At 39.3% G+C, this 27,062-nt stretch overlaps 1 protein-coding gene and 1 long non-coding RNA gene across 4 annotated transcripts in view; one reads left to right on the top strand and one right to left on the bottom strand.

The window, feature by feature from the left end:
• Positions 1–4,046, top strand: part of LOC109973679 (PDZ domain-containing RING finger protein 4) — a 105,441-nt gene extending 101,395 nt beyond the window's left edge. For both annotated transcript variants that reach the window (XM_020623456.1, XM_020623465.1), the window contains 2 exons: positions 341–469; positions 1,163–4,046. In XM_020623456.1, coding sequence (XP_020479112.1) covers positions 341–469; positions 1,163–2,602 — 1,569 coding nt within the window. In that variant the 3' untranslated portion in view covers positions 2,603–4,046. The remainder of the gene's footprint in view (positions 1–340; positions 470–1,162) is intronic.
• Positions 368–26,269, bottom strand: LOC109973695 (uncharacterized). Of its 2 annotated transcripts, XR_002276852.1 has the most exons (5): positions 25,993–26,269; positions 11,249–11,330; positions 6,441–6,594; positions 3,508–3,552; positions 368–442 (listed from the first exon to the last, which is right to left on the bottom strand). It is a non-coding gene; the product is annotated as an uncharacterized LOC109973695 (long non-coding RNA). The 2 variants fall into 2 exon arrangements; XR_002276853.1 differs by lacking the exons at positions 368–442; positions 3,508–3,552 and adding an exon at positions 5,679–6,336.
• Between the last annotated feature and the right edge of the window lie 793 nt (positions 26,270–27,062).

Raw genomic sequence — 27,062 nt, forward strand, 5'->3', positions numbered from 1 at the left:
GTCTCCAGATATGGATCCTATTTGTTCACATTGAGTAGACAAACAGATGATGGATGGTGTGGAAGAAATAGGTTAAAGGTGTCAGTCCTATGTCCGTTAGAATGTTATTGGCTTGATTTTAATATTACAATGCAAGTTTTAAAGATGGGGGGTGGTGTTTGGTTGGTTAAGAAACTAGGAACTGCATATTAGTCCAATACCACATTATACTAATGCTTAGAATGTCTTATTTCAAAAACATGCCGGGTGAGGTCCCCCCACAAGTTTTAGGCCTTGACAAATAAGACAGTCCTGTCACTTTCTCTCTCTCTATATGCTTTCGTCCTTCATTCACCCTCAGTTGGAGGAAGCCTGGCTGGATGATGAGCACAGCGAGTTCCTGGAGCAGCTGAAGATGGAAATGTTAGAGGAGCAGCAGAGAGAAGAGATGGAACTGGCTGCCCTACAGGAGGAGCAGGAGAATGAACAGGTCAGACAGCAGCAAAACTTTTAGCCTTCTACTGAATGACAGCCCGTAGTACCCATTGGGTCATTAGCATCATTCCACTGACCAAAAACTCCTCTGACTGTATTAGGTCATTAATTAGTGTCAAAATTAACCTATTCCTTAAATACAGACCTAGCCAGTGGCAGAGACGGAACCACACTCTTTGTTTGGTTTCTTTGCAAAATTAAATGAAAAGAAGCTTTCCCCTTTGAAATATAAATACAAGATAATTATGAATATTAATGGGAGATGATGATCGCACATTTAAATTCCAAACATTAGTAATCATAATTCAAAATTCTGTTCTGTTGGAAGGATTACATGCTACAAAATTGGGACTTCAAAGACGTAGCAGAGAGGAAACAATCCCTGAAGTAACAGAGCTGTATAACAGAGTTACACACCACAGCATATGTAATCCTTCAGGAGAATGCAGAATAGGATTTCACTTCTTGAACTTTTAAATACTTCTGGTAACTCTGTTTTATATAACATAAAATTACACCAGATCATCTATATATAAGGAACACTAAATACTGTATGTCAAGATAAAATAAATTGATTAAAAAAAAAAAAAAAATTGTGGGTTATTAAATGAAATTTAACAATCTTGTGCGTCACACAGTAAGTGCCATACATCTGAGTGTTTCAGGTTGGTTTTGTCCTTCATTTCAGAGAGCAGATGACAAACCTACCTGCTCCACGCTTCCTCATCATAAGGACAGATCAGAGCATAATGTCCTGGCACACATCCAGAGACGTCTGTCCCAGTGCCTGAGAGACAGTCGAGATACACGCTGTACCACTGGCTCTACGCGACTAGAGGACAAAGAGGATGAGGACGATGATGAGGCAGAGGGCGATCGCTTCCAGCAGCTCCTGGAACTAAAGTGTCAGATTCGTAACAGTGGCGAATACGACCTGTTCTACAGCCGCCGCAGTACCATTGAGTGCAGCAAGGCGGAGCAGGGCAGTGTACAACATGAGCTGCGTATGCTAAATGAGGAGCTACGCAGCATTGAGCTTGAATGCCAGAACATCATGCAGGCCCACAAGCTTCGCAAGGGCCAGCAGTCTCCCTTATTAGGCTGCTCTTCACCCTCTACCAAAAGCCAAAGCCTCCATGGTGGCGAACCCACAAGGGGTAAGTTGAATGACATTACTGAGAGGCTGGAGAAATCGGACAAGGACAGCTCCAGTGCCTATAACACAGCAGAGAGTTCACGGAGCACCCCTCTGGCAATGGACCGCTCCCCAGAGCACTCGCTCCAGAGGATGGTTAGTCTCACCAACCAGAGGAACCTCTGCACTGGCCTCGCAACTGGCCACTCTCTTAGCCTGAGCCCCATCCCAGCATGCCATGCTCTGGTCCCAGGCAGGAGTAGCAGCCCTGATCACAGCAATCCTTCTGAGTCAGACCAGACACCTCAGGCTGAGGAGGAGAGCCGAAGGAAAATAAAGCCATGTGGTTCCAAGATTCCTTACTTCTCTCCATCTCTCAGTTCCCACCAGAGACAGGCCAACATCCCAGCTCATGCCCAACACTATCAGAGCTACATGCAGCTGATCCAGCAGCGCTCAGCTGTAGAGTATGCTCAGAGCCAGCTCAGCCTGCTCAGCGTCTGTAAAGAGCCTCAGAGGCCCATTAATGAGCCCAAGATGGAGTGGAAGGTCAAGATCCGCAGCGACGGCACCCGCTACATCACCAAGAGGCCTGTGAGAGACAAGATCCTGAGGGAGAGAGCCTTAAAGATTAAAGAAGAGCGTAGTGGGGGAATGACCACGGATGATGATGCAATGAGTGAAATGAAGATGGGGAGGTATTGGAGTAAAGAGGAAAGAAAACAGCATCTGGTCAGGGCAAAAGAACAGAGGAAAAGACGAGAATTCATGCAACGCAGTCGACTGGAAAGCTTGAGAGAGAACCCTCAGAGCAGCAGTGAGGGTCGCAAAGAAGTCAGCATTATAGAGCTCAGCCACAAGAAGATGATGAAGAAACGCAACAAGAAGATCCTGGACAACTGGATGACCATCCAAGAACTGATGACTCATGGCACTAAGGCCCCTGAGGGGGCCAAGGTGCACAATGCCTTCCTATCAGTCACTACTGTATAAAAAGAAGAAAAGGAAAAAAAAAAACAAAAATCTCACACACATTCTACCCCATGTGGTAAAATATTCTTGCCTCGTTAAATGTGGCATTTTTATGAGGACAATAGTAATATTTTTCACACTTTGTAACCCAAAAATAATTTTGTAAAGAATTTATCACTGGTGTCATGGCATTTTCATTTTTCAGTATTTTATTTCACAGTACTCTGTGGGGAAAAAACATTTTTCTAAGAAGCTATGATAGTTATTTTATTACTTCTCTCTAAACATGTTTAAGCTTTTCAATTCTATTTTCATATTTATGTTGTAACCATATAACGCAAGATAGTTGTACGAGTATCTTAAAAATTTGTCTGTTTTCCTTTATGCATTATGTACACTTGCCAATTGCAAAACCCAATGACTCAGCGGGTCTCCTCCTTTTCATTTGGTTAGATTATAAAAAAAAACAGATCTATTTTACAGCTGCAATCAAGTCATTGTTGATAGAACTGTTTCAGATTATCAGTCCAACTAGTTGGTCATAAAATTATATCTTAAGAATAGGGCTGTACAATTATCCCTTTTTTGATCACGATTCAGACCCCTCTGCGATTTCAGTCACGTTTGTGTTAACGGAGATCCTATGCATCAAACCAAGCACTGGCTTTCCTTGCTAAGCTGCATTAACTAATAACCACAGCCAGTAACCACACAGTGATTTATTTCTCTCATTTTGGCCTTAAATGCTGTTCAGCACTGGGGGTTTAGGACAGGCAGCGGAACGTTTGCAAAAAAATAGTTGCAGAAGGGCATTGAATGTCTTTTACCATGTCAAACACATTAAATTTGTTTTTGAAATCAGACTCCTCTCACCTGTCTACAGCTCACCAAGTGGCATAAAACATTTTTGTTATTGGTTAACCAACCTTAGCGAGGAAAAGGGAACACTTGTCTTGGTCCAAGGAGTCTCCCTGCAAATGCAAAACACAGCAGAATCATGATTAAAAAAAAAAAACTTAATTGTGCAGCCCTAATTACAAAGAACATAAAAACAGATTTCAGCTTTAAAGGCATACAAATGACAACTGTTTTCAGTGCCTAAAAGGTAATCAATTAACTTGGAAAACTCATAGGGATGGGGTTGTTCAACAGCATTTATCAAAACTGGATCCAGTTTCAAACATGCTTATTAAATCCAAATCCTAGAGGTTTTAGATTAACATTTTAAACTGTTAATGAGCAAATGCTTTTGGTCAACACAACTTTTACTAATATTAGTTTTTTTTTAATGAACTTACAACAGTTGAATACCTCTTCTTATAGCATCTTTTCATTTGTTTTTCTAATTCGTCAACTTGAGTCTCCTCCCACACAAAGCTATAAATATTTACAAAACTACTACACAGAGGTCAGAGGGAAAATAACCTTTTTTTGGTTGGGACTGGGGGCACACATCAAAAAAAAATAAAAAAAGTCTAGCCCTGACTCGTTGTCATAGAGTGCCATAGTAACGAGTCATAAAATGCAGAACTGAGTTAGCATTTTTGCACTCCCTTGCTCCGAATTAATGAGTTTTGTGACCATCATCATGCCAAACAGAGATTCACCTCCTCAACAGTCCGCCTTTACAGCCTTGCTGTATTTATACTTGCGCACCTGCAAACTGTTCTAACAGCCATGATCACAAGCTATATCAGGTCACACTAAGTGGAAAGGATTTTGAAGAATAGGTAAATAAGTTGGAAGCTGTGGTGCAAACATAGTAGAATCATTGCCACGTGCGACATGTGACCATGGTGTTTATAGCCTCACAGTAGCTTTTTACTTCTGCTGACAGTATTTGGGCTTCAAAAATCATAAAGACAGTGTTCACTTGTGAAAATCATCATGTTGAACAGAATGTGCAAGTGTCAAACTGTTGTCACAGAGCTTATTTTATTTGCAACAATCCAAAAGCCACTATGGATAATTCCATTGGCAACAGTGATGCTAACTTCCCAGCTGACCTACAAAAAAAAATGTCATCCCTATGGCACTCTGTGCTGCAGTTTTGTTTGTATGGTTTGCAGCTTTGGGTCAAAAACATTTTGTAAGCAGTTTGAAATTTGTTTAAATTTGAGTTATTCTGCAAACGGATGGACCTGCTCATAGCATTTACAGTACATATAAGATTTTCACTCTCCACATACAACTTTACTCGGCAGAGCCTTAAACAGCAAAAACCGAATCCATGATATGCTGATGTTGCAACCCGATTTTATACACAAACTTGTAACAGAGGAGTATCATTCAGCCTTATTCATAGGTACATTATAATTTGAGTTTTTAGCACCTGGAAACATTCATTGATATTGTATAGTTGTTGCAAATTATGTTTGCAGTTAAACTGGTGTTAGGATGATTGCCACTGAGCAGGACTCAGAACACAGCATATCAGATCACTGAAAAACTAAACTAGTGAAATTAATGGGTTTCAGTATAGTATATCCACAGACTTTAGTTAAGTTACATGTACAATAAACTCATTCCAAATGCCTCATTTATAACTTAAATACTGTAAATTTAAAATTTTAAACTGATCCCTGTATTTGTTTTAATGTCTGATGGTCTGATTTCGAGTAATGCGTAGTTGGCACATTTATAGCCAGGTGGAATGTGATAATGTTGATCCTTGCAAAAGAAATGATAATAAATTGTTTTTGGTATAACATGGTACTATAACATTGTATGTTTTTTTTTCAGAAATTAAAAATATACAGATACTTTTCAGCTTGTACAAGCTATGTGATTAAACTGTTCTTTCATTTACAAATGTATTTAAATTTTTACTTTTCTGTGAAGTTGGTGTAAACTGAGAAAATGAGCAGCAAAACACTTCTGTTCTTTTAAACTGCATTCACATTACAAATCTTCACACAATTCTGTTTTTTTTTTTTTTTTTTAAGTCAAATCAAATTTTTTTTGTTGATGATTCATGATTGTAAGCACCACGTAAATGTGACCACCACTGAGGTCCTAACCTGCCACAAATGCACAGATTTAATTATAATAGGAGTCACATGTAAGAAAAGAATGTCAAATTCCACCATTTCCTCCAACACTGCTTGGTTATTTATAGGCCTACTCCTTCCTGCTTGGTGTGATCACAAGCTTCTACATAAATGGCGAAGTTCGTAACATTCTTGTCTCTCCACTGACCCTGCTCTCCTGCTTGTTTATTTTTACAGGTCTGTAATGAACCAACACTGAATGATGATTAACGGGCGATATGTTCATGGACCAAGTGAGATATTTAAGAAAAAAAAAAAAAGATGAATGCCGATCTGACTGTTGACAGTGGTCACATGGTCAGATATGAATCGGATCTACAGTAGGAGCGCATCTAAAAAGTGGCCCAGATCTGATTTGGGGGAAAAAAAATAAATCCGATTTACTTTGTGTACACGTGTGAGAAAACATCAGATTTGGCCCATGTCAGCAGGTAATGTGAATGCAGCCCTAATCTGATAATGCCGAATAGAGATGAAAAGGTTACCAATCGCATGTTAAATCATGGTACAGCAAAATCCCAATGTTTTACCATGCTTTGGAAAAACTCCTCTGCTGAAGGGTTAAACACTATCCAGCATTAACCAAAGCAAGCAATCGTCTTCCAGATACAGCTATGCAGGTACAACATGCAACATGGGTTGTCAGTAAAAACATGGTGGAAGGCAATGACAGTGCTCCAAAGATTTTTCAGCCGCCTCAGAGATCTAAAGGACAAAGCACAGATGGCATACGGTGTGGGTGAAAACACCCGCACCCATTATTTTCAATGCAAGCCCACATCAAAAGCCTAAAATATTGAAGTACTCACCCACTTTGGCAGTCCCACACTGAATCTGCACCACTCCCAGTGCGTGTTATTTGACCACCCCTGGTGTGCATGCCCTTTAGTCTGAACTGTAGTCGAATTTTGGTTTTTATAAGACTCCTGGAGGACTGAAGGAAGATTCACTGAAGATGGTCACCTTATCGACAGAACATGCAGAAAGAAAAACTCTAACTCAGAAAGGCAGCAATGCTTCAGAACTTGAGTCACCTTCATGACCCACTACTTTATAGCAAATGCAAGGTAAGTTGACTATAATCAAATTAGTTGTAAAAGTGTTCCAACAGAAGAAACACTATAGGATACTTTGTATTTAGTCAAGGTGTTGGGCTCATTACATTCGCTCTCTTCTTGAAACTCATTATCTTAAGAAAATGTATTAGCTGTTATTTTAATGTTTCTGCAAACAAAAATGCCAAGTGAAGCTCCAAGTGAAAGAGTTTAACTAAGTAGCTCATTTATTTGTCGATCTCAGTATGAAACCAGAAGTTAATGATTTTAGCTTCTGTATCCCTACTTTTTGAAAATTCTAGTTTTAACAATACCACCTGGCTGAAGCACCTGTCCAGGAGGTCTTCAACTCCCACCTCCAGAAGAATTTCTCTCACGGCCCAGAGGGAGGCTGGGGACATGGAATCCAAATGGGCCATGTTCAAATCCCCCATTGCAAAAGCAGCTATTCTGAATTGTGGCCAGAAGGTAATTGGTGCCTGTTGTGGCAGCAACCTGAGAACCTGCTGGTGGACACCAGCGATGAAGGAAGCTGTCAGGCTGAAGGAGGCCGACGGCTTGGTTGGCTCAGGCATCTCCTGAAGCAGCTGATGGGTACCAGCAGGCCAAAAGGGCTGCAGCTCAGATGGTTGCAGATGCAGAAACTTGGGTGTGGGAGGAGTTTGGTGAGGCTATGGAGAAATTTCGGTTGGCCTCAAGGATGTTCTGGCAAACCGTCCGATGACTCAAAGGGAAAGCAGGGCTTGGCCCAGGCTGTGTTTGGCAGGGGAGGAGAACTGCTGACTCAGACAGGGGATATTGTCCGGTGGTGGAATGAACACTATGAGGAACTCCTGCTTGACTAACACTTTACTCTTGAAAGGTTACTGGAAGGCTCCTGGGAGTTTGCTCACCCAGTCTACATGGGTTTTGTGGACTTGGAGAAGGTCTACGACTGGGTCCCTGCATGGGATCTTGTGGGGGCACCAGGGCTATTAGTATGAGCCATCCGGTCCTTGTATAAGTGGAGTGAGAGTTGTGTCTGTATACTCGGCCAGATGTCAGACATTCCCAGTTGGTGCTGTCCTTTGTCAGGGTTGTCCCTTGTCACCAATCCTGTTTGAGATATTCATGGACAGGATCTCAAGGCGCAGCTGGGGGGAAGGAAAGTGTCCGGTTTGGGGACCTCAAAATCATATCTCTGCTATTTGCCGATGATGTGGTTTTGTTGGCATCAGCAGACCGTGACCTCCATGCACTGGGGTGGTTTGCAGCAGAGTGTGAAGGGGCAGGGAAGAGAGTTGGCACCTCTAAATCTGAGGCCATGGTTTGGAGTGAGTCACTGCTCCAAGTGATGCTCCAAGTGAAAGTATCTCAGGGTCTTGTTCATGAGAAAGGGTAAAATCGAGCATGAGATTAACAGACAGATAAGGGCAGCATCAGCAGTAATGCGGACATTGTACCAGTCCGTTGTGGTGAAGGAGGAGCTGAGCCAAAAGGCAAAACTCTCAATTCACCAGTTAGTTTATGCTCCAAACCTCATCTGTGGTCACAAACCTGGGTAGTGAGCAAAAGAATAAGATGGCAAAGACAAGCGGCTGAAATGAGTTTCCTCTGTAGGGTGGCCAGACTTGCCCGCAGAGATAGGGTGTGGGCATCCAGAAGGGGCATGGAGTAGAACCACTGCTCTTTCACATCTAAAGGAGCCAGTTGAGATAGTTTGATCATCTTATCAGGATGCCTCCCTCTGGAGGTTTTCCAGGCATGGCTATCTGGTAGGAGACCCTGGGGCAGACCCAGAGCAAGTTTGAGAGATTATATATCTCATCTGGCCTGAGAACACCTCAAAGTCCTGCCAGAGGAGCTGGAACAGGTCACCAGGGAGGGGGATGTCTGGACTACCTTACTGAACCTGCTGGCACTGCGACCTGACCTAGGTGGTAGAAAATATATCGATGAATGGACATTACTGCAATAATACTGAGAACCATGATCATTTTGGTCACTATAATTCTGACAGTAATTTTTCATACCATTTCATCCCTAATGCTGAGGGACAATGGATCAAGAACCGAGGTGGAAAGTGTTGGAAAACTGTGTGAGACAGAACAGCAACAAAAAGTCACTCTGGAGTAAAGATGTCTTGTGAAGTGAAACAGAATTACTTCTTCACTGAACACATATTCACCTCATATCTCCCCAGGAGTGACTCACTTTTTTCTGTCCTCTGTGAATATGTTGTTATTAAACAGAAGGAGATTTCAATTAAAATCACCTTCCACATGGATGGCTTTGTGTTCATTAAAATGTTCCAACTACTTAATCATCTCTATGGCCCTGTCATATACCAGAGAGAACTACTGAGATACTGTGGTCTCTATATAATCTTAAGTTGTCATGGATATAAAACTGAAGACTGTTCTGTACTTCTGTGTTTCCATTTGACTCGAATACTATTCCATCTTAAGAAACTGGTAAAACATAAACGGAACAAAGTGTTCCTAATATTATTGTTTCTAGAAGAAATTGTCCTGGGTTTCCCATAAGCATTATGGCTCCTTTTGTTGCCAAACATTCACATTTTCACTGTTTGGTTTTCCTTTGTTTGTCTTTTAACATCTTCATTTTTCCAAACAGTTTAACATGTGCAAACTGGCCTGTGAACAACTGCATACTTCAAAGACAAAAAGGCCATTACTTGGGCTTGGTATCGCTATGAAAACACTTCCTAATGCCACACTCCACTTAATTTAGATGCACAGTTTTCCCAATCCAAGGCATCATATGCAGTGTGATTCTGATGTTGTGCTCCACGGTCAATGCCTGCCATTTCCATTATATTCTATGGCACTTAAAAGCATATTCATTTATAAAGCAACCAAATGTTAACATCTGAATTGCTATTGAAAAGTGGAACCCTGCCATCCCCAAAGTCCATTTGCACTCCCCTCATTTGTTAATTCTCTCAGTCTGTATAGACAGAAACCATTTCAATACCAACAACAAGACAGAAAAAGAAGCTGTGTGGGTTGTACCAACCAACGACAACTAGCCCAAGTACCGGTACTTGCTATCTAATTAAGTTCATCCCTGAGCCCCTGAAAGAGCCATTCAGGTGTAATTAAAATCGAGTCTGTGACAGCCATGGCATTTGTCAGAGCTACCCAGCAGTTCAAATACCAGTACTGACAGAAATGTCAAACAGATAGCAATGGCTCATCTTCACTTCAGTGCTCCAATCACATACACACACACACACAGTCTCAGTTATGAATGTTTGCTAGTAACCTTTAGGATTCCCTTCACAGCAAAACCTACAAATTCTCTTTCATTATTCATCTAAGAAGACCCATATTTATTGACATGCAGAGCCACTTGACATGCAATGGTGCAATCTAGTTCATAGTGCCCCCACTCCCTCCTAATCTCAGAAGCATGTAACAAACCGGTAATAGTCTCGCATCACACATCCCTCAATGTCACTTTGGAAATTAATGGCTGCTCTGATCTTTGATATCCTAACTCCTGCATTGTGGAAATTGGTGCTATCATGCCAGATGTAGCCATGTGTATGCAGATTCTATGGACAGACCATTACTGCTGAGCCAGCTGTTCTGAATTTATTTGCCTTAATCAAGTAGAAGATAGTACGTTGATAATAGGGGTGTAACAATCCAAGGATCTGGATCAATGCATAGGTCAAATGCCCAGTGATTCGATATAATGCAAAGCATCAACATAAGATGTACCTTATGAAGTTAGAATCTAACTTAAGGTTAGTTACTTCTCTTCTTTCTCTCTCTCCCTCCCTCCCTCCCTCATGCCTCAGCTGGGTGTGTTACATCTCCACTTCCTGTATTCATCATTTCAAATGAAAAGCCCTATGCATGCAGAGCTGTGTAATTGTAACATTTTGATATTTCAGAAAATTCTGAATTCAATAATATTGCAGTGGCAGGCCTCCGCTGCAAAATGTATATAGCTCAAACACTGGTATATAAGCATTACTAAGGAATTTGATCCATTCAGTCCACACCAACCTCCGTGCAGCGTTGCTGACGTCAGAACAGCTATCAGCAGGACACTAACCAAACAAACATTCTTCACCAAGCTGACTGACAACAGAAATGTACTGGACAAACACAGTTTTCATCTAGACTCATCAGGAAGAAATTGGCCACATTTTTTTACATTAATTTTATTGATGCGCAATATCTCCATGAAAGTGCGAGGAGCTAACAGACTGTAAACAGAGTGCTCACACAGAGATCTCGCACACGTGTAGTTAAGTGCTGCTACTTCAGATGCTGTAAAAAGTTATGACCATTTGGAGTTTTTGGGGTAACATTTAGAACAAATATGCAGGTTTGGTGTTTTGTAATGAAGAATCGTGTCACCCAGTGCAGCAATGCCTTTCAGTGATGTGTATTACTCATTTTTTAACAACAGTGGTCTATCACACAGACAAATAAACTACTCAAGGTTGAAAACTGACAAATTTACTGTGAGCTGAGGCAATTCATTGTTGGTTTTACTCTGTATGGGGAGTGCTGAAAACACTATGAATATAGATAATGACTAACCTGAAGTTTATTCCCTTCATTTCCATCCACAGAAAACCATCCTGCAGAAAACCAGGTTGTTTCCCAAAGCATTTACAGCCAACTGTGAATATAATACAAACATTACAAAAGTTAGGTTTTAAGAACTGGATAATGGTAAGAACTGGGTAATCTTCTCTTGCCTTACAGCTCTGTGTAGTCAAACTCTCTACTGGATATGTTTGTGTGTTATTATTGGCAGAGACTGTTCATTGCTTCTGCAAACCATTTGGACTTTTTTGTTTTTCACACCCTGTTTTGTGTGTCATTCATTGTTTCATTTTCATCCCAACCAAATGCATTAGGGGACCTGTGGAGCAAAAACCTGTGAATATTTCAGAGCATAATTAAAGCTCTAATTACAATTCATTATTCATAAAATGGGAGAACCAAACTGCAATACATACTGTAAAGTCTGAAAATGTACTATTTGGATTGCAATTAGAATATGTAAAATACTCCTGCAAACATGTGCAGTGCCATACTGAGACATGCTAGTATATTATTCATAGACATAATATCAGATGGTGGAAGCATAATCTCTGCAACATTCTGATCAAGCTATTACTCAAACAGCCTATACAGTAAACAGGATTATTCCAGTGTTTCCAATCTAAACATGTGTCCAGGCTACAAAGGGCACAATGAAAGTCAGAAACTTGCCTGGAGGCCTTGATGGCCAGAGCTCAGCCCCTTACCACTTCCAAGCTTTGCTACAGGCAAGTTATGCAAACTGTAAGAGTTGGTTTGTCAAGATAAACAGCTAGTAGCACAATTGTTTTTTTGTTTTTTTTTTTTTGTTTTTTTTTGCAGTCAGCTGCCTGTAAACCACTGCAGAAGAAAAGGGTGCAACTTTTTCACCTCAGCCAAGTCCCACTTTTTTGGTGATAGATTTTAAGATTCTTTGCTCCAACTGGTGGATTGAAAAAGACCTAATGGCTAACTTTGCCCATTTACAATTCCCCACGGAAACTGTTTAAATATTTAAACCCCAGTTATGTAACATGACAAGAATCAGTATGAATCACTCAGCACACTGTTCCTTACCAACACAACTGGTGCGTGATCATTTTTAAACATAGGACAGGGTTAAATTCACTGTCACATTTACTGGAAAAGGTATGCTCTTCTCTAGCTCCACTCTGTGATTAAGCCCGAGTTCAATTTTCCAGAAAGAAAGAAATCATACCCAGCTAAAACTGATTTGTTTTTATGGTTAAGAATACATTTTGTCTTTAGGAAAGCCATTACTGTCCAACCTTACCTGTTACCTTTACAAGTCTAAGTGACAGTCTTAATTTGGTTTCTATAAGAGACTGCTTATTCTTTGCTTAGAGATGAAAATAGCACAGATCAAAGCCAGTTTTTCCTCAATTAACTACTGAAATCAGTTCTGCAACTCAAATCATCCTCTCTATTTTAGTCATCAATACATGCCCCTTTTCTCCCCTATTATGATATGCATTTACTTTATCATTTTAACTTCATATTCTTTGAGGTGTCTGACTACACAAGAAAAGGTTGGTTTGAACCACTGTGACAGTCAGCTTTGCCTTTGAAGTAAGATGAACAAGGTGTGTTGCTGTCAAAAGGAGGCTGTTGAACACCGGTGGGATTAAATGAATGCAAAAAGGAGGCTGATGCAGTTGGCTGCACAGCAGGGCCTTCCTCACAGTGACACGACCTTGAGGCTGGAGTGCACCATTATACTTTATTACAGTAGGTTACACAAGTATGTGCAGGCTTTATGATTCATGGCTACTGATTTCATAGTGCTTTGCAGACCATTTGACAGTGCTGAGTTTTATAATGGAAAAAAAAAAAAAAGACTGACAGAAGCAGTTATCATTGGTGGGTATAGCCACTCCTCTGTTTACTTTTTGACACCAAAGCTAATTGCGACTTGAGTGAGTCAGCTGACTAACACCACCAATTTACACAGGCACTTGCACACCTATCTTTGTGATGACACTCAGTGATATTATGGATTCCCTAGCCCCTCAACCTAATCTTAACCATGACAACTACATGCCTAGCCCTACCTTAACCCCTAAACTAAATCTATCCTTAATCCTAAAACCAAGTCTTAACCTTCAAACAGGCCTTTGAAGGTGTAAAAAATACAAAAATGCCTTCACAACACTAGAACATCCACACACACAGAATGGGTCAGAATCCCATATCACAGCATGCTACAACTAGGTTATATCCCTGCTCTCACTTGGCATTGTCTTTACTTTCTGCTCTCTATTAGTAGAACAAAGCTGCAGCTGTTAAGATACCCCCTGGTACATTTAGTAGAAGGTCACATTTTGCGAGAATGTGAAGCTACGTAAATTGTACAATGGCTACTGCTCAAAAACTGCTATTGGTTCTACAGTAATATCAACCTTTGCAGTCCTACTAATAGTGCATATTCAAAAAGTGGACAAGTAGAATACTCACTGGGAGCAAAACATACACCAAATGGACCAATGCTCCGCAAATTGGCTATATATTATCATGGTCATCCCTACTGTTTTGAATATGCAGTCTGTATGGCACACTGGTTGTGAGAATGTGGATTACTTTCTCACAAGGTAGCAAGATAATGAATGGATTCCAATAGTTAAATAAAATAAAAGTCGCTGCTGATAATTCTGTTAATGAAACTAGGTTAAGGAGATACAAAACATGTTGATTTTAATAGTGTGTTGGAATGAAAAGTCTGAACAACAATTTGAACCACTGTACTTTCTAGGATTTGCATCTTGAACAGCCAACTACTTTTAGTTGGCTGTTCATGTATTCTTCAGAGGTTCCATTTTGCTCAGAGAATAATTATCTACATAGAATACCCTCGAGCTCAAAACTCCTCAGATGTGCTCTCTGTTCTGTGGGCAACTGGAGGTACGAGCACAGAGAGAACAAATGCACCTCATAATGTATGTAAAGTTATGAGCATCCATCGCTGTGGTGCAGTGTAATCAATTAAAATTGCTCCTGGAGGGAAGAATTAGACATGTTCTAAGTAGAGTGGTATACACATCCAGTACAAAGTAGGGTATTTTTCATTATCTTAAGTGCATGTGATTTTATTTCGACCAGCATTTTTAGGAAACTAAAGACATCTATTATCTGCCCATATGTACATTTAAAAAGATAAGTCAGGGTGTGATCAGACATCTTTGACGGGTAGTTTGTCCTGTAACTGTGACTAATAACCTAATTTCCTCAACCAAAAAGAATGCAGCCACAGATAACAGCTTGTTGTTCTTGCATTATGTACAAGCCTGATACTTAAATTGAGAGTCAGATTCCATTACTCAGTCTAATATTGCCTTCTGTTAGCAGCTTTTGATGACATGAGCATTTAATTTTGCACCAGCGTAACTGACATATCCTTCTGTTCTGATGAAATGCTTAGTCAACTCTGTCTGTATTAGTCAGTGTACAGTTTGCATATTGCGATACTGAGAGTAAATGATTTTGCATTGACAGTCTGCTTGTTAAATAAGTGCTTACACACAGCAATGTCCCTGAATACGGACATTTTGGAGATGCTCGGACATAATCGTCTAGCCATCATTATTTGGCCCATATCAAAGTCACTCAGAGCCTTATGCTTATCAATTTTTCCTGCTTCCAACACAAAGTTCCATAACTGACTGTTTACTTGCTGCCTAATATATCCCATCCTTTGACAGGTGCCACTGTAAACAAATAATCAATGTTATTCACTTCACCTGCCAGTGGTTTTATTGTCATGGCTGATAAGTGTTTACAGTAGGTACATAAAATTCTATGCGTCACGAGGAATCTGACTCTGGTAACATCCACCCACAAAGACTGATTCATTCAACTGTCTCTTAAACCAGGCAAACAGCATTTCACAAGAGCAACACTAGACCAATCTGAGCTGCTTGACAACATTTAACATGTGGGTGTGCAACTAACGGATGAGAAAATATAGCCTAGGATGTACTATAAACCCTGTACTCTTAGATGAACATTTATGATAAGGTTTTACCTTATTGTATGCCATCAGCAGCTGTTTCCTAAATATAAACATCTATATAAATGGACTGGAGATGCTGAACTGCACCACAGTACATCAGTTTAACATCTGTTACTTTTTGAATATAGCACCTAAAGAACCATCAGTAGACTATCAGCAGCATTTTGTTGGTTTTTAGCATACATAATAAAATGAACACAATTATAAAAACAGCTTCCCTTTTTATTCTCAATATCTCCTGTATTTTGTTTGCTCATTTGAAAAGCTGAATTATCATCATCTCTCTGAGGTCTTCTGCCCATATTAGAAACACAATAGGCATTTACCACTGTACTAGATATCAAAACCGGACTTTGTTTACTTTGTTGTTTTACCCAGCATGAAAAGATTTTATTTTTTGCCAGGCACCATTTCAACACTGACGAGACATGCTATTAGTCAGACAGAACAAGTGGGTGTATTTCAGGCTTTAGAGCACAGATTAGCTTTGTTCGCTGGTTGACACTGTATTATTTAATAAAATACTGCATATGGCATTGTAGTGTGCACATAATTGATAGTCCCCTCTAATATTCTCGCTTATTCTATTGCATAAACCTCTATCTCTTCCTCACACATGCACATGCCCACCTCATATTACTAGGAAAAGGTTTTGTGGGCACAGGCCTATTGTAAATTAGATTCCATTCAAAAGTGGAAGCTGAATAGCTTGGCTAATATTTCTTTTGATGATGAGAAACACTGAGGGACCTGATAGCCATTCATGTGTGGCTGTATTGTTGGACTAATGCATTATATTAATTCTATCCATGATCCAAAGGGCTTAATCTTTCTTTCAAATATGAACATCCTGTATTAATTTCCTATGTGTGGCTGTTTTTGAAGAGAAGCAGAAAACTGAAAACAAATCATTTCAGCACATAAAGGTATTGGTAAAGGTTTGGACAGGTAATAAATTGAACTTAATATAATACATGACAGTGATGTTTGTAGTTTACAGATATACAGAACAATTCACAATTCTCTCTCTCTCTCTCTGATCAATCTCAAATTCATCCTGCTGTATAACAAAGACCACAAACACACACACCACTTTAGCAATGAATAACTTTCTTCAGAGACAAGAACAAGGAGTCCTGGCTCCTACATGGCCATGATCTCAACATCATCAAGTCAGTCTGAGACTAAATGAAGAGACAGAAGCACCTACTCAGATGCCTCAAGTTGTCAAAGATATTTGGAAGAACTTACAACAGCTTCAAAAAGTATTCATACCCCTTCAACGTATGTACACGTTGTGCTGTAGACTTACTAAAAATGGATTAAACTGACAAATTGTAGTTGATATTAATTGTGGTGTAAACTACTGTGTATTGTGTAAAGGCACATTAAAGTGAAGCCTATACCCTTTTTTCCCCACAAACTTTATTATAGAGATAATTACTGATATCTGATTAATAATGTGCTTATTCATTTCTGTAGTTGTTATAGTTTTTTTTTGTTGTCTGTCACTGACTACAGACTAGAAATGCACTTCGGTTTTTGGCATCTATACATACACTCAATCAACCCAGTGAACCCATGTTCTTTTTTTGCAAATGTATTAAAAATGAAAAAAAAAAAAACAACCAAAACAGCAAGTGAGATGTAAAAAATGAAATATGTAGAAAAGAACGCCTCTGGCCCTAAAGGATGTAATGAAAGCATTAGGTGATAAGTGTGATGAGGCCTATAAAATGGACACCAATAAGCCATAATTCAGCTTGTGCGGAATCAGACATACGCCAGTAAACAACTTTATGTCCAGCTGTCTTTTATAAGAATGCTCAACGTCTCCTACAGGGCTTGAAAACACTGTAAAGAGGCCCACACAAAAAAGGCCAAACTGGACATTTGTGCATACATTTTATTTACTATATATTACAGAAAGACTGTCCACCTCAGATAGAATGGTTAACATATGTTAAGATGCTGCCTTTTCCCTGCTGTTGATTGTGGAGTGGCCAAGACAAAAACAATGAATTTTCTAATCATCCTTTGAGCATCTTGTTTATTGCAATAATTCTTCTGATTCTCTGACATGTTGCATCTATTGTTTGCTGCTGCATTGCTATATGAATTATTGGGTTCATAGTGCAGTGAAATGAAATGCATTTGGCAAATAAAGAGTAATGAATTCTATGTCCCGTTGTAACAATGTGAACACTGAGGCTGATCAGCAATCTCGCAAAGCTGAATGACCTTCAGTAAACATGGAGCCTGACAACTATGTGTATCACCACCGTTAACAGCCATTTACATTTGGCCTCATGCTCAATTGCCAGGGATACTATGCACCTATAATCGCTCATATTCAAGCAGGCCCTGTCATAGAGAATTGCCACATCTGCAAGAAAGGCATTTTTTGCTTGACCTCAGTTGCCTTTTATTCCTCCTCAAATGTTGCTGCCTTGTCTTGTTTCATTCCTTTGGCAAAGCTGGTATTCTATAAACAACACAACTCAGTATCCTACATGAAATAGTTCATAATCTCTTCCTTTATGGTATGGTCACAATCTCCCTAATTATATAGTAAGATCAATAACTGCCACATCGTTTCAATACATAGTGGCAAGATCCTTCCTTGCTGTCTTTGATGGAAGACCATAAAATATTAATTTCACAACAGCTGTCTGGGGCTCTCTGTTATTTGACATGGGCTGTCAGCCTTCTAATAATCTTCATGGGATTTGTCTCATTTGTGTGTCCCCATCGAGGTGCCTGTAATCTCCTTCATTATTAATCTCTCAGAGCAGAAATGTCATGATGGCAACCTCTGTGCACACTCGGCATCATTTAATTCTTGTTTACCAGTCTTCCTCTTTCGCACCAGTGAAGCCGCCCAGTACTGCCACAGCAGCGTGCTTTCCCCTAAAGAATAGTCTTTTCAATCTGTCAGGAGATAGAATTTGCATTGAGAACCATAGTCTACCCTCCCATACCCCACCCACCACCCCAACCCTGTCATTCCTTTAACAGATCACATCACATCAGCCATTGTGCAACTGTGTGTGTGAGTGTGTGTGGCAGCTGTTTGTGACAATAACTTCAGAGACCCTTGAGGAAAATTTCTTAGCTGCCTCCACCCTCTTGTTGCATGTCCTAATTCCCACTCCTGCATCTCTTTTCCAAATCCCCAGGCTCCTCCAGCTTCTATGTGACAGCACAGGGTTGTGAACCTGGCCAGGACACTCAGCTGGAGTGAATACAGATGGAGCCTAATGGTTTGTCTGTAGTTTATGTGTGATTTATCTGGGTATTGTGGATTGAGGCTGAGACAAACTGGAGGAGAAGGTGACTAATGGAGACATACAGTTGTGTGCAGCTAGATATGAGCCTTAAACTGTCAGTGAATATTATTAAGTTTTAGCCTCACTTAAACTGCTGACGCTTACACATCTAACAGGTACTTACCATAATTTAAAACTGAACTAATCAGTATTAACAATGGTTAAAATGATTACATGTAATTTGAAAGGGATGAGGAAGCATAAGTAGTGGTGAACCCACAGAGAATTGTCACCTGACCCTAAAGTTCCCTTTTAGCAAAGTAATTTAGCATCTTTCAGCTCACTGCTTTAGTTTCACAGTCCCACCTTCACTGCACTGGTTCATTTGCTCTTCTCTCACTGAGAGACATGCCCCCTCCAGACGACTATGTAACTCCAGAAAGAACTAACTGCCAAATTCCGCAAATCAAGCCAAGGTTTAAAAAAAAAAAAAAAAAAGTCACTGCCAACACTAACTTGATAAAGAAGCAAGAAATTGCTTTGTTATATTCTCATTCGAGGATAGTAACTGAACAGGTTTGAAAGCTATTCTATTCAGTTTCTCTACACATCATCACTGCCAACTTGAGAAATCATTCACTTCCATCATGTTGGTCCTCTTATGACCAGAGAAACATTTATCCATACTGATCAGTCACCTGATGTCTCTATTTGTCAAAAGGTGCCTGCAGAATAATCTATTGCCTCACGCTGCTCATTAACACTGAATTACTGGAGATGTATGTTTTGCCTACATCGGCCTTTGGATGAAAGTATAGCAACACAGGTGGTGAGGATATGAACCCAGATTTAGGGTTAGGACAGCAAGGCTGCCCGGGGACGGGGGACGGGGGGGGGATGAATCTGCAGCTGAGCATGTCTCAGAGTACATGTGTGTCCCACACAGGCCTTGGCAGTTCCACAGGCTTGTATATTAGCACTCACCAGCTGTCTTTCTTATATGCCAGCTCCTCCTCTATTTGCTGACAGGATCATTGGAAGCTGCATGTGGGATGGGGAAAGGCACCTGTCAGAATTATACATGGGGCCACAGCAGCTCCACAGACAACCTCACAACAGATGGAGAATGCTGTGTTTTCAGAAACACACACACACACACAGCATTGGCAGGTGCCACACTAATCTGGGAAATAAAGTTTGTAAAGTGGGGCAAAGCGATCATGGGCGTGAGGCCTTACAGTTAATCATCTGTTTTTACACACATCTGTTATAAAGTGCACAGGTTCTGTTTTAAGCGCTTGATAATCAAGAATCTCCCTCACATTATTTTGTTTATGCCTACAGTACTGGAGAAAACATGCACAAGAACAACAACAACAACAAAAAGGCTTTTCTCCCCGATTTCAAAAGTCGGCAGCTACTCTTACCCCAACAAGTAGCTTTGAAACATTTTCACTCTTCATATAATAATACAATAAAAACTCATTTATGCAACAGTTTAATCACACAATTTCCTCAAAAACTGTTCAGTTATGATAAATTCCTTCCAATTTGGCTGCTCCACAAATGTCCAACAACTCTGTAGCTTCCTCATGCCTCCACTGACCCCTGTCGTTATTGTTGCTCGCCACTATTTTTACTTTTGCAGGTTTGTGAGGGTCCGGCACTGATGACTACAGGCAACATGTGCATATACAGAAGAATGAGACACTGGGTGGGGGTTTCTGATTTGACCATTCCGATAGCGTTCGTCTGGCCAAATCAGATATGCAAGGACTGCATATGGACGTGGCCCAGATCGGACTTGTAGCTACCCTGTTACCTTTACTTCCTATGCAGCGATACACTGCAGTTATTATTTATGTTGCTTACACCTACTCCCGTATACAGCTATTTACGACTGTTCATATCTTTTCTCTTGTCTCCTTCCTGCCTGGTCTCTTATTAATCATACTATCACAGCTTTGCGTCTGCTCTATGTATGTAATACATATTTCAATGATGTGAGAGTGCAAGGTTTAGATGAAAATATCTGGGGAATCCTTAGTGAATCTTTAAATGCTGCTTGGTTTTATCCCGGGAGCAATACAGAGAACAGAAGCTGCACAGTAAAATTATTAGCATTCAAACTTTGCGATTTAAATTTGACATGGTTTCTTTTAATTTGGTTGAGAATTTTAAACGCTGTTAAAGTAAATGATTTGAAAATTGGTCATTTGTGCATGTAAACTAGAATTTGTTCAGACATGCCCACAATTTAATAAAATATTCATGAAGCACTGTCTTGATATACAAAAGATGTTTAAATAAAATGATAAACCACTTATCAAGTTAAATTTTGTGCAGTATTTGTAATTAGGCTGCTATTTTGTTGAATAAATGCATAATTAAATCAGGCTTTTGAAAAGATCTAATAAATCTAGATTTGTTCGTCAAGAATGGCTTCAGGTAAAAAGCTCAGGGGAGGAGTTATTAGGGTTATTAGCCTGCTGACAAGGCTTGTGATGTAAACTGCTACTGTCAGTGCAAAACAGTACACAGTTAATCAGTGATCCCATCGATATGAACATTGGAGTGCTGTTCCAGATTCTGAACAAACTACAGAGGTCTCAGCAACACATGACAGAGAAATTACAGACTTGTACACCTCCTCCAACCAGTCAATTCATGGGACAGGCATAAGGTCACTGACCTTTATCTTTTACCACCAAAATGTAATCAGGTCATCCTTGAATCCAAGTGGATATTTGTGCCAAATTTGAAAAGTTTCTCAAGATGTTCCTGATACAAGAATGGGACAGACAACCCAAAAGCATAATGCTCCGGCACAGAGAGATGAAAGTGGGTGAGACTATTGCCTACTACCTTTTTTATTTTTTAAGATTTTAATTTCATTTTCACATGAAGTAACTCACAAGCTTTGTGTGTATCCATACAATAATATCTTGGGGTTGATGCTTACACAAGAGTATGCAAACCTGTCATTAGTAATACTACAGTAGCATTAATGTATTTAATTAGTGATGAGTAATCTGTAAATGTATCTTTACACCATAAAATTTTAAAAACAATAGGGCGACTGTCAAGAAGGGACAAGCTATATACATTCTGCTTTCATCCCAGCACACACAGCAGGGAAGCTGCAGAGAACATGTAAAGAGTGTCCAAATACCTGTCACTATATCATTTATGTGTTTTCACAAAATACCAGACAAACTTGTATTTCTCTCTCTTTTACTGTATTTCCTTTCAGATATTGCAAAGACTGTGATTTCATCTGTATTTATGGCATTTTCCTGCTCTTTCATGTGGACATAGCTCATTAAGGATGTCTATACAAATCTGGGCCTCTTTTGGTTTTTACTGATAAATATGCCTTGCACTGAGCATTTATAATGTGCTTCTCCTCATGTTGTTCAATTCAATTCATTATTCAATCTGTGTGAGAATAATACAGAGACGCTACCATGTGGGTAAGCCTTATTACAACACCATTATCCCATTAGCAAGCCTCTCAACTGAATTTGTTGACTGTGGATGAAAGAGAAATATTAAGGCCCTCATGAATAGAACTGGCACTATTTTAACTGAGTGCAAGACAGCTGAATGATACACTTTACACAAGAAATAAGCGAGGGAATGAAGAAACACTGCAAATAATGAAGGTACTGAAACTGTCTGGAATAATGAGTCTTTTGATGGGAGGATACACTATCGTTTGTTGTCAGCCGCAGCCCTCAGACACAGGCGCTATTCACAGATACCATCATTTCATTCAACCTGTCTATTCATATTCAGAAGACCCGAGAGGCAAAAAGAACAGGGAACATGTGTATGAAGTAGAATATGCAGGAGCGTCATTGTCTGTAAGAACCCAAAATCTTTTTCAAATGCATTCTCTGCCAAAATTACTGCGATATCAGAATGTAATAAGACAGATAGGCAGTACATTAAAACTCAGAGAATAAACAGGTCACATCTGACATCCACACAGGCGTGCTTGAATAGCCTAAATACGGTAATGTGAAGGTTTTGATCATCTAAGGCACAGCACAGCAACAAACTCTCACTGCTTTGATATCTATGTATTGGAAAAGCCATACATCAGATAAAATGAGCATAGCAGAGCATTGGCTTATAAACTGAGAGGTGATCCTCCTGCTACGAGTCTCACAGATGGTCCAGGACTGGAGAGAGAGGACGACTCTCCATCCTTGTGAAGCCTATAGCGCTGCAAGCAGTTAATGAAAATGAATGGCCTCATCCATTCCACTTGATTGCCAGAGCTGCTTTCATCAATACATCTAATAAAGCAGTCTCACCTCCTACTGAGGACAGAATGGACCTGTGATATAAAAACAATGAAAGAGTTTTCTTATCTGCAGAACTAGTCTGTTTTTCAACATGGTGAAGCAATTTATCTAGACCAAGGAAGCATGATGAATCATATTGGACTCCAGTAAAGCAGTCCAATATGAAGTAAAGAGTGAGTTGAGTCATTAAGCTTGAAAATACTTCAAATTTCATAATTTTACCATGAAAATATCCTGCTTCAAATTTATTCGCTCAACTCCTGTACAAACATAAAGTTTATGGATAAACCTTCATACATTATATCCAGTTGTAGACTTGGATAATAAAAATATAATAAATATTAGGCCTAATTTGGTTTAATTAAGACAAAGCTATGCATCTATTAGCTCACTGGCAAAATATTTTAATCATTAATTCAGGCCTTGGATCTGCTGAACATTTTCCTGAATGTTTACTACAAGAGGGTCCGCGAGCAGAGAAGCCTGCTTTCATCGCCTTCTACAGGAAATCCTACTTAAGATGAAACACAGAGGCTGAATTATCTCGTTCCATGGTAAGCTCATTCTCATGCTTTAGTACAGAAGCACAATCTAAATGCAAATTGCTGGATGATTTTATTGTAACTTTGTCCTTGGGCATTATGAGGAGAATTTAATAGGTTAAAGGTTATTTTATTGCAGTGAGGAGTAATCGGTGTCCTCCCTGTTGTTCTGGTATGTCAGCCAAGTCAGAGACAAACTATCAAAATGATCATGGACCCCTTTCTATATGGTCTAAGCAATCATTGGTGTGATCCAACAATACAAGCACAGCCACTATGACTCACTACACATAATATGTACAAATTCACCAGCTCCATGTTTTTCACAGTGCTTGCTGATTGAATTTTTAGTCCTTAGTCTTTTCTGGATGGATGTTAGAACTTTTTCATAATTGTAAAGCTACTCTTTTTAATTTCTTTTCAGTTGCTAGTGGGTCCAGTGACATTCAAAACAAACTGACATGATAGACAGCTACTATCCACCATTTACTCCTCTCATCACGCCCTGTTTCCCAGCAACACCATATAGTACAGACACCTGGCTGCGACGAGCTGTACAAAACGTAGCCTCTAGTCCGAAGTCAGTGTTAGCTGACTGAAATTCTAGTACAATGTTCTGGTTACTGCTAATGTGACACAAAAGACTAGCATTACACAAAGCTTGAAATATGTCTGAATTAAAATCAGAAAATATTGAATTTGTGTTAGACCTGATTGAAAGAAACAGGTGACTTACTGCTGACATGAATTGATATTCATATTTAATAAATTGTCTGTAGAATAGTCACAGTTTCCTTTTATTTTTTGTAAAACTGGCTCTGTAAAATAAGTTTCCAGTCTTATCCGAGCACGCCTGTTGTTGGTTAAAGTACTTGTCCTGACTCATTCAAGTTAATTACCTTTTTGATCAATAAGTGGCTTTAACCTTTGTGACCTCTGTATTGTTGTGATTCCATTTCAGTTAAACTGGGGAATATAAACTCATTTAAGGTAATGGTAATTACTGTCCACAATATTTAGAAAATTGATTTCCTCTACCACCTAAATGTTTTGCCTAATTACGCCTCAACAAAGGCTAAAGGTTAAATATTCAGTAATTGTACTCCAACAGGAAAAATGCAACAAACAATCTCAGAAGAAAACATTTTCATTGGTCACATGCTCAGAAACTGACAAAATGAACACATATCTGTATGCTTGCCTTCTAAAATGTCTAACTTTCAAGTGTAAATTAATTCCACTTCATCCCCAAAGATTGAATTAAGTTAACTTTCAGATCAACAGCATCTCAGACTCCATTTAGAAAGGTTGGCAATACATGTTCAGATCAATTCCTCTTCCCCAAACCCCCTTGAAATAATTATTCTGACTTTTATGGGCAAATCTATATTAAGAATTGAATTATCATGGTTTAAGCTGCAGAGGTACTGATGCACACTGCCAAAGTAGAGCTTGCATGAAAAACAAACCAAAAAAATGCCAGACATTTCAAGAAAAGATAATATATGGATTTAAAAACTTCGCAAGTAGGCAAACTATTATCCTGCACAAGTCTTACAGTCAGGTGCATTGGATCAAAGTCCTTCACTGATGAAGTGATGTTGTATGAAGAAATTGGTTACTGGTGGTTCCTTGGCTGCTGTTTCGTGTTCCTGGGGTAATCGAATTCACTTCCTGTTTACTTTGTCTGCACCGTGTTGTGCTTGCTACCAGATTGTTTACAGATTAAGCTCACTAATTTCTAGGGTTATCTGATCATCAGCTAATTTTTCCTCTACAATAATAATAATAATAATAATAATAATAATGTCTAGACCTTACTTTGTAAAGTGTCCTGAGATGGCCTTTGTTGTGATCTGGCACTATACAAATAAAATTTAATTGCAATTTAATTATTTCATAAGCTGAAAAGCTAACTGGGTCAGTTGATTAAGTGTAAGTAAGACAAGTTATCTAAAGACATGAAGTAACCCTTATGACAGTATACATTTCTAACAACTAAATTCTTATGAGTAGTGTGTTCAGTTGCATTGTACTGCAACAAATTGCATAATATTCAAATGCTCACACTATGCACATATACACATCAGTACTAAATACCGAAAAGACTGAACACACACACACACACAAAACATTCACAGATCTAAAAGTTTACATTCACATCAAATAATATCAATGTATGCATCAAATATTTGACTGACACACTCTTTTCTAGATGCTTTGCATTCAAAAGACAGCCCATAAGGATTACAGGATTCTAATTAGCCACTAAAAATAAGTCAGTATAGAGTTCATCTTAAAAACAAAAGAATAAACAACTTCTAAAAACCAAACAGCAAACCTTCTGCTCTGGCCCATTCCCAAACCACACACATTCAACAGCTGACTGGACAAACAATAAAATACATAAGTGGACAAATTCCAAATGATTAAAAGCCATATTGATCTGTGTTGACAGCTAGCTACTGTAACAACAGTGGCAAACAATACAGCAAGTTAAATATATCAACCGCATCAGTAATAGCCCAGCAGGGAGTTAAATACAGCCACAGAGAGACATTAAATCAAAGTAAAGACAAACACAAGAAGCATGTAAAGGACTCACGCTGGTTGATATCAATGTCCATTCTTTTGTCCATGAAGACGTTGTGGTGGTCAAACTCCTCTTCATCAGTCTCCTAATGCTGCGTGCGAAAAAAAACCCTAAACGAGCCAACTCGGTTGTTTCTGTAAGTTATGTTAACTTTCCATCATTTGCTCAGAGGCCAAAGAATGACTGCTTTTACAATGCACTTTACAGTTTGCAGATAGTAGTATATTCACAGTGAAGCGTTGGCATAACACAACAATAAGATAACGCCTCATTGTTTGTTTCTTGCTGCGTTTAGTTAATCAACATAATCATTTACACCTCACCTGCCTTTCTTTCATTAAGGGTGCAATTCCCTTTCTGACCACAAACTGGCTGGCAGTTACATTCAGCTACAACCCAGAGGGGCGCTGTTTCACTCATCCGAGAAGCCTCAAAAGTACCTGAGATATGGCTAAGACAATAAAATAGTAAGTCTGAGGGCGATTGAGATATTTTCTTAAGCTGAATGTGGTTGCCATTTTTCGATATTTTAAGTGTGTGGACAATATAAATCATAGGATCATAAGAGAAATGTCATCAACATGTAACTTATATGCTTGACTATGCAACCAATCAAGGTTAATGTGAGACAGGTTTTCAGCTGATCCAGTAGCTTGATGGTGCTTTCCACAGCTATAGAGTGGGGCAAGAAGGATGTATGAATATACAGGTGCTGGTCATATAATTAGAATATCATCAAAAAGTTGATTTATTTCATTAATTCCATTCAAAAAGTGAAACTTGTATATTATATCCATTCATTACACACAGACTGATATATTTCAAATGTTTATTTCTTTTAATTTTGATGATTATAACTGACAACCAATGAAAACCCCAAATTCGATATCTCAGAAAATTAGAATATTGTGAAAAGGTTCAATATTGAAGACACCTGGTGCCACACTCTAATCAGCTATTTGACTCAAAACACCTGCAAAGGCCTTTAAATGGTGTTTCAGGCTAGTTCTGTAGGCTACACAATCATGGGGAAGACTGCTGACCTGACAGTTGTCCAAAAGACGACCATTGACACCTTGCAC

This window comes from Monopterus albus, unplaced genomic scaffold (assembly GCF_001952655.1).
Source record: "Monopterus albus unplaced genomic scaffold, M_albus_1.0 scaffold7.1, whole genome shotgun sequence".
In the NCBI taxonomy this organism is placed as follows: domain Eukaryota; kingdom Metazoa; phylum Chordata; class Actinopteri; order Synbranchiformes; family Synbranchidae; genus Monopterus; species Monopterus albus.